The 9,762-nt window shown below is 28.6% G+C and overlaps 1 protein-coding gene across 1 annotated transcript; it reads right to left on the bottom strand.

Annotated features, from left to right (window-relative positions):
• Positions 1–536: 536 nt before the first annotated feature.
• LOC145974178 (uncharacterized) lies at positions 537–8,517 on the bottom strand. Its single transcript, XM_083104000.1, has 5 exons — positions 8,331–8,517; positions 3,947–4,138; positions 1,817–2,044; positions 1,381–1,533; positions 537–641 (listed from the first exon to the last, which is right to left on the bottom strand). The coding sequence occupies exons 1-5, from the start codon at positions 8,515–8,517 to the stop codon at positions 610–612; spliced, it is 792 nt and encodes a 263-aa protein (XP_082960126.1). The 3' UTR covers positions 537–609.
• Positions 8,518–9,762: the final 1,245 nt, after the last annotated feature.

The following is a 9,762-nucleotide window of genomic DNA, read 5'->3' on the forward strand; positions in this document are numbered from 1 at the left end:
TATAAATATATGCCGATAAAAGTATATCAAAATATGAATGCTTGCAAAGATGTACTCGTTTTGAAATTTTATTTCAAATAAAAAAATATTAACGATTTTATACAAAACTTTTTTACCATATGTTTGGCTATTAGATAGGCTATTAAAAGCAAAAACTCTATATTGCATTATAATATATGTTACAGAAATAATTATAATTTTTTAAAAAGTCTCGTTGTTTATGTGTATATGTCAATAAATAAATAATAAAATATTATAAGTTTATGTAATATTTATAATATAAAATAAAATATAAATATACCTTAAAATAAAATTATTTACAACTTTAACGAATACACATGATACTTTTCAATTATTCTTTCTTTATTTTCTTTCATTTCATTATGTAATATTAATGTTTCCACTTTAAAAAATACTTAATATTATTTATTTTTTGATAAAATTAGACAAAAAGACTTTATAAAGTAATTTAATAACTTACAGATAATAATAGATGCAACAGCTAAATTTTTGAATACCTTTTTTTTCTTTGCTCCTTCCCAAGAATAAGACATGCCGACTTCATTAGTAAAAACCCGATACATTATCCTTCGTACAACTTCTTTAACGTTAAGTCCTCCAATACGACTTAAATTTTGAGACTGGAATGATAAGAAGATAAAAATTTAATTATTTATATTTATTATTCAATATAATATATATATATTTTCACAGACCTTTTTAAATATAGAAAATATTGAATATATTACAAATTATTTATATATTTATATATTTATATTATTTTTGTATATATATAACCTTACAGAGATTTTTTTAGTTAAATAATATAGAAAAAAAATGTTAATGTAGAAAATATAGTGCTAAATATAGAAAATATTGAACATATATTATATATATTACATGATTACAGAATATTCTAATATGATATATTAATTCTTTGACACTACTGCACTCTTTATTTAGTAGAGAAATATTTTGATTTCTCTTACCAATATTGTTTTATTTTGTTCGGAACTCATTAACCAATCTTCCAATTGAACCAAAGCGTCATCATTTACTGGGAACAATTTGATAATATCGGGAGCCTCACTACATGCAGATAATTTATTCGTTGCATCTGCTTTATTTTTCAGTACAGCATTCATAATTTCAGAAATGTCATCTATTTTCAAACTGAGAATGTACAATTCTCTCAAAACCCGTTTTTGAAATTCTAAAATGTAAATAATTATATAATTGTAAAAATATTGTGTAGTAATATTTTCTTACATATAATAATACTTTCTTCCAGAATTTAATTTAAAAACTCTCTCTCTCTCTCACTCTCTATTTATTTATTTACATATAGATAGTATAATAAATTATTAAATATCAAAATACCTTTCTCACTAATGTTTTGTTCAAAAGTCGAACCAGATTTATGATATAGCGATGCAGTTTTCACTATAGTTCCAGATGTACAAGTAGTATGTGTATTAGAAGTAGAAGCTTTGAGCTGAATATTCTTATCAATATTATTGTCTACTCTCATCTCTAGAAAAATGTAAATTAAAAATACTTTTTTCGCATATAATTATTAAACTTTTGTATGTATAATATACAATAACTACTACAAATAATTAATAGGGACAAAATGCTAATAGAATTTTAAACTTTTTCCTGTATGTTTTTGTATTTTTTTAAATATTATTTTTATTATAAATATTTTCCCAAAAATTGTCTAACTTATTTTGTATTATAAAACATTGAATTAATACAATAACATATTGAATGAATATAATATATGTATTATGCAATTATCGTGTTTTTTACTTACTATCGCTTGAGTCACTTTGTTCAATTGGAATGTCAGGATATCTTACATCATCTGATGAAGATATTTCTGTTTCAGTGGACAATTCGTATTCATTATCAGATTTGTTAGAATGCCTTCCATTTTTCTTTTTATTTCGTCTATATTTTTGTTTTAATTTTTCATTGTTGGAGGAAAGATTGTTCGTATTCCTTGCCTTATTAGCTTTCTGTTGCGCTGTTTTATAATTATCTATAAAACCATATGTTAAATAAATAATTTAATTAATATTAAATTGTAAAAGTGAGAAATCTGTGTTTTTACTTCAAAAATAAATTATTAATAAGCCATGAGTATATATAATTATTACTTATATAATACAGTTTCTATATACATATATAAAGATTTCTAAAATGATTTCTAAAATATATTTGTGCCATATACAGGGTGAGCCATTTTAATTAACGCACGCAATTATTTCGGAAACAAAGCATTTTAGAGAAAAATGTTTCAGACAAAAGTTTTATGGTTTCGAGGGGGCCATAAGATGGTATCATTGGTTTGACACTGAAGAGTCATTTGAAGGACACGTGAAGGTCACTTCAATTTTTTTAAATGGAACACCCTATATATTTTTGCACACTCTTGTAGCTTATCTCGAGAGCTTTCCAAAACACTATAATTAAGTACCTTTTCGTTAAGTACTTTTTGAGTTATGAGGCTTGAAATAATTTCTTAATTTTACATAAACCGTAAAATATCTTGTAAAATATTCATTTTTCGATTATCTTACCTTAATACTTTTACGTACAAAATAATGAGAGGAATCAATTGGTGTAAAGAAAACACATAGTTGTTTTTAAGAAAAAATATGGAATTGTTAATTGCAAATTACATATTTTTTCTTCAAAACAACTATGTAATAATGAGAGGAATCAATTGGTGTAAAGAAAACACATAGTTGTTTTTAAGAAAAAATATGGAATTGTTAATTGCAAATTACATATTTTTTCTTCAAAACAACTATGTGTTTTTTTTACACCAGTTGATTCCTCTCATTATTTTGTACGTAAAAGTATTAAGGTAAGATAATCGAAAAATGAATATTTTACAAGATATTTTACGGTTTATGTAAAATTAAGAAATTATTTCAAGCCTCATAACTCAAAAAGTACTTAACGAAAAGGTACTTAATTATAGTGTTTTGGAAAGCTATCGAGATAAGCTACAAGAATATGCAATGACAAATAGTAGGTTCCATTTAAGAAATTGAAGGTGACCTTTATGTGACCTTCAAATAACTCTTCAAGGTCAAACCAATGATACCATCTTATGGCCCCCTCGAAACCAAACAACTTTTGTCTGAAACATTTTTCTTTAAAATGCTTTGTTTCCGAAATAATTGCGTGCGTTAATTAAAATGGCTCACCCTGTATATTGGATATCAAATAAAGACGAGGAACATGGCTTTGAGTAAAAATTATCTTGCTTACTATATCTGTATCCTAATAAGCATATAGAGGTTTCATAAGAAGCAAAATTTTTAATTTCAACAATTACATTATTTTTTAATTCGACAAATCTATCGGCTATTTTTGAATTATCTAAATAATAATTATTTGTCTGTATTTTTCTGTATTGTAAACACACGATGTATGACTTGTTGTAAAGGCAAAGCAGATTTACGAACCTTTTTTTTTAATTGTTGCATATAATTTTCAAAAGGGAAAGCACTAAAATTATCAAGTGAGCCATATAATTTTACACAGTCACTTAAATGTAAGAAGTTATGTATGTTGTGTGATATAAAGTCTGGACCGTAAATTTTAATAGATTGACAAATATAAATTTTCATTAAACTATTAGCATATAACACATAATTTTCAAATCTCGAATAATATTGACTGATCATTATAGAACTTGCAAGACTTAATGTAATGAAATTATTGTAGACTTTGGATGACAGAACTTCTTTTAAAACTATAGGACCAGCATACAGCAAAAAAGATCTAAATTCCGTAGCTTTATACCTTTTACACTCAAGTATAGAACGTGTCTTTCTGGAAAACTCGTGAGGAACATATCGTTTTAATTTTAGAACATTTTCTGAAATTTTATTAACATCACGAGCTCGTAATTTATGCGGTTGTTTACCATAAATCCATCCATATCGTTTGTGACAAAGAAGTCTTTTCATGCCACCTAATAAAAGATTATGCATATAATCTATTGGAACACTGTCTATCATATTAAAGTTCGGTATATCTAATAGCATACTTCTACCAATATGATGTTCTGGTTGAGCAGTAGTTCTAAATGAAGTATCGGTTCTTTTACAAAAACGCTCTGTTTCAATAAAGCATAATACATGATTAAATAATTCACCTTCTTGGTCACATTTTGTACATGAAAAATGGCCTGTATGATTTTTAATAGCTAAAACAAATGATTTTGCCGGTGAATCACAAATCAACATTAAAATTCGGAATTTATATGTAACAGAATTTATTAATATTCCGTTAGTCGATAGATGAATAGATTCATTTATAAAATCTTTAAAAAAATCATCAGATTTTGGTTTTACTGAACCATGATATAATGCAACTAAAAACACTTGATTTATAAGAATTTTTATTGATTTTACCGAACATAAAATAGGCCAAAACGAGCTATTTGAACTTTTGCTTAAAGGTAAACCATCAATATTGATAGCTAATAAGAACTCTTCATTTTGTTGTATGCTGATTTTATGATTTATACAAAACGAATTTAACGTTTTCTCTATACCAAAATAAAAATATGTCCCACAACCTATAGATTTTACATTTATTTTTCTGGGTGTTTTGACAAGTGTCTGGGTGTTTTGACAAGTGTCCTTGGATCCTTTGGTATATCATTACATCCCGGTATTTCTCGTATTATAGGAAGTAGTTTTTCTAACGCCGCTAAAGTTATATTTTCGTTTATAGCCCATGCAGCTAGTTTTGAAGTTAACGATACATTATTTTGGGCATTATTACTATTGTTATTATGATTATGTTCAATATTATTTGATGATTCATCGACATTATTAGTAGATAACTCATTGTTGTATGGAATATTAACGTTTATATCATTATTTGCACTATCAATAGTAATATTATCATCTGCGATTTTTCTAATGTTATTAATATTATGAGAATCGTTAAAATTATCTGATAGAGAATCACAAGATAACACTGAATTCTTGCTAATTAATGCTAGAGATCGATTAATCTTATTTGTAAGCTTTCTATGAAACTTTATTTTATTCCTCGTCTCTGACTTATTCATGGCTATTATTATTAGGTTAGACTAAAAACAGAAATGTTCGAGTATCAAGTATTTATATTATATTTTATACATATATAATATATCGTACTTACTTCGAAAAGGAAGGTTTCGTCCAATAACCATATACACAATAACCGAATATGATATATAAAATATGTGTATCACACTACAGAAACTTTTGGCGGGAAAAAGGTATTAACAATCGCGAAATGCAGGCAGCGCGAGGTCTTGGCTTACCGTGGCGACTTGGCAGTGAAGAAGATAAAACAAATGTGAATCGCGTATGTAATGCGCATGTGATGCGCAGAGCACTTTGCACATCGCATGTACGCGCGGCCATATTAAAAGCTATTTTATTGATGCTCAAATAATAAATTAGTATTCTCTATTATAATAATAGAATTTATAATAGAAGATACTGACAATTTATTTTCTATTATAATTAATATATATATACGCAATAATATATTAAAAATTAAATATATATAATAAATATTTAATATATTATTGCGAATATATATATTAATATATATATTATATATATTGTATATAATATATTTATATAATTATATATATACAGGATGTTTCATTTTAATCCGACCAGTCGAATATCTCGAAAACCAAGCCCGGGAGAGAAAAATATTTCAGACAAAAGTTGTTTGGTTTCGAGGGGGCCATAAGATGGTATCATTGGTTTGACCTTGAAGAGTCATTTGAAGGTCACGTGAAGGTCACTTCAATTTCTTAAATGGAACCTACATTTTCTCATTACATATTCTTGTAGCTTATCTCGAGAGCTTTCCAAAACACTATCATTAAGTACCTTTTCGTTAAGTACTTTTTGAGTTATGAGGGTTGAAATAATTTCTTAATTTTACATAAACCGTAAAATATCTTGTAAAATATTCACTTTTCGATTATCTTACCTTAATACTTTTATGTACAAATTAATGAGAGGAATCAATTGGTGTAAAAAAAACACATAGTTGTTTTTAAGAAAAAATATGGAATTGTTAATTGCAAATTACATATTTTTTCTTCAAAACAACTATGTGTTTTCTTTACACCAATTGATTCCTCTCATTATTTTGTACGTAAAAGTATTAAGGTAAGATAATCGAAAAATGAATATTTTATTAGATATTTTACTGTTTATGTAGAATTAAGAAATTATTTCAAGCCTCATAACTCAAAAAGTACTTAACGAAAAGGTACTTAATTATAGTGTTTTGGAAAGCTCTCGATGTCAGCTACAAGAATGTGCAAAAATATATAGGGTATTCCATTTAAGAAATTTAAGGTGACCTTTATGTGACCTTCAAATGACTGTTCAAGGTCAAATCATTGTTACCATCTTATGGCCCCCTCGAAACTAAACAACTTTTGTCTGAAATATTTTTCTCTCCCGGGCTTGGTTTTCGAGATATTCGACTGGTCGGATTAAAATGAAACACCCTGTATATATATATAATGTTATTTAATGTTTTAACATATACACATTATTAATTAGAATATAAATTTATATATATACACACATACATATATATATATATATATATATATATATATATATATATAATTTATATATTATATTAATATTATTTATATTTATAATATTTACTTATAATACTATATTATATCATCTTATATATTAATAATATTATTATAATTTATTATATTGGGTGTCTCTTAAAAGTGAGCCGCTATTTTAGGAATTGCATTCTACTCATCGAAATGAGCAAAAAAGTTCATATAAACAAAAATCCAAAATTCATTTTTGCAGTCATATTTAACTTGAAACTTAAGTAAGATAATTACAAAGCGTGTTTTAATATATATATATATATATATATATATATATATATATATATATATATATACACATAGAGAGAGAAAGAGAGAGAGAGAGAGAGAGAGAGAGAGAGAGAGAGAGAGAGAGAGATTGATCATAATTTATGTACATACATCTTACGTACAGCAAAGTATATATGTATTATGTATGTGCAATGTATGTATTTAGAGATTGCATAATGTATGTACGTATAATGTACAGCAATGTATATACATCTTACGTACAGCAAAGCATATACATATTATGTATATGCAATGTATGTATTTAGAGATTGCATAATGTATGTACGTATAATGTACAGCAATGCATATACATCTTACGTACAGCAAAGCATATACATATTATGTATATGCAATGTATATATTTAGAGATTGCATAATGTATGTACGTGTAATGTACAGCAATGTATATATATCTGACGTACAACGAAATATATACATATTATGTATAGACATTTGACATACATTTAACATACATTTATTATATATACATATAAAATACATCAATGTATATACATATTATATATTGTTATGTATATCCAAATCATGTATATGAAATGTATAAACATTTTACATACAAGATATTATTTTCATATCATGGAGAAAATATGCATATTCATAGAATGTCCGATGTTATATGGGTTACTTCTGATAATAAGCATATTGGCCGAACCTTAAGGCGCTCGGGATCTATTACATCTTTCGGAATAAGAATCAACTGTGACTTCTTCCATTGTGTCGGAAAAATTCCATTTTTTAGGCATATAGTGAATCCTTTAGCCAGGTGTTCCATCATATCACCATTTATATACTTTAAATACACGGCTTTAACTCCATCGACACCTGGAGCTATATGTCGTAAGCCTTTTCTTCACTATGCGAAATATTTCCTGAGTCGTAATGTCATATTCGTTTCTCCATTGGTCTGCCATATCTATCCTTTCTTTTTCCTTCTTCTTTTTCGGGAATAGCGAGTCCATTGTATCTTCGAGAACTGTCGTGTCTAAGGACTCCGTCAATGTAGGTGAGTTACGTCGTAGCTTATCTAGTACAAGTCTGTAGGGGAGTCCCCAAGGGTCCTCCTCTATGGACTTTATAAGATCTTGTCAAGCTTCCGATTTCGCTTTGTTTATTAAATTTTTCAACTCTTTCTTGACTTTCCTAAATTCTTTTTCTTTTTCTTTTTCCAAGTCTTGTACTCTATCCCTCTTTCTTCTATATCTTTTCCATATTCTTCTTAGTCTGATACACTCTTTTCTTTTGTCACTGATTTCTTGACTCCACCAGTACATTGCTTCCGTCTTTCTGAATTTTGTTGACTGTCTCGGCATCGTAGAACCGCATGTTCTTCCAAGTATTTCGTCTATTCTCTCACTGGCTTCCTGAGGAGTATGTTGGTATTTCTCCTCAAAGTCCTCTGTAGAGCACTCCCAGACGAGAATTGATTGGAATAAATCCGGATCGAATTTGGAGAACGTCCATGCGATTCTCGTATTTCTTTTGTTTACATCTAATAATCTGCCTATTTTAATAGCGAATGTAATGTACAAATGATCTGACATTGATAACTCTTCTTTCTCTACTTTCCAATTCTGTAGTGATCAAGTCTGCTGAACACCATGTGAGATCGACAATCGATGTTCCTTGTGGTCTTATTGGACTATTACTTATGGACTATTGTTCACTAATCTCAGATCTAGGAGATTTGTTCTAGAGAATTCTATCAGTTCCTTTCCTCTTCGGTCTTCAATTGAGGCGAACCATACAGGGGATTTAGCGTTATAGTTCCCGCATACAATTACTTTATAAACTTCCTTTTTAACTATTGTTTTAATTTCATCTAGCATTTCTATGTATTCTACTTTTGAGCTATTGGGGGACGAGTAGCATGAGATGAATACGTGATCTTTATATTTGACTGCAAGTGTATGTTGACCTCTTTGGACAAGTTTACATGGAATATTGGTAATTCTCCTGTTCCAAAAGACAGCTGCTAGACCATTCTGACTTGAGAACCAATAGTCTTTATTAGAGCAGTTATATGGTTCTTGTACTGCAGCCAGTTCAATCTCCTTTTCTAATGTTCATTGATTTAACAGATCTTGGGCCACTTTTGCATGATTAAGATTTACTTGCATCATTTTAATTTCTCTAGTCTTAATCCCATTTGCATCTCTAGTCTTAGATCTAGTCCTAACTTTAATTTTAGCCTTCGTTGACTTTCCAGTCATCATCATTGTTTATCTCCATTCTTTCATTTACATTTCTAATCTTAGATATTTGTCCGTCTTCTTCTCCTTTTTTATCTTTTCTTTGATCTGTTTGAGTCCTTGAACCATTCCTATTGCTAATACATATAGCAGAGCCGACGCGATGCTTCGGCTCGTGGCCTTCTTCTTTGCATATTATATAATATGCCTCTTTATTGCACCACTTAACTTGATGTCCTGCGGCTCCGCATTTATAGCATAAGTTCGATCTATCTATTTTTGCTTTACACATATGCTTTAGGTGCCCTAGTTGCCAGCATCGGAAACACTGTGCAGGCCTAGCCTTTAGTAGTTCTATTTGGATCCTAGACCATCCTATACGTATCGTTTTAAGGTAAGCCAATTGGATGGCCAGCGTGAGTGGACATTGGGCCCACACTATGCGGAGGCCGTTCCTCATAGCCTTTATTTCACCTATCTTGATGACTTCCGTGACACATTTATCTATATCCGCCATTAGCGTCTTAACCTCTTCCTTTGTTATGAAATCATCCAGGCCAAACATTCTTAACTCTCCCTTAATTACAGGTCTGGAAA

Source organism: Camponotus vicinus, unplaced genomic scaffold, assembly GCF_025532165.1.
Source record: "Camponotus vicinus isolate PSW18456_S1 unplaced genomic scaffold, iyCamVici1.0 SCAF_7, whole genome shotgun sequence".
In the NCBI taxonomy this organism is placed as follows: domain Eukaryota; kingdom Metazoa; phylum Arthropoda; class Insecta; order Hymenoptera; family Formicidae; genus Camponotus; species Camponotus vicinus.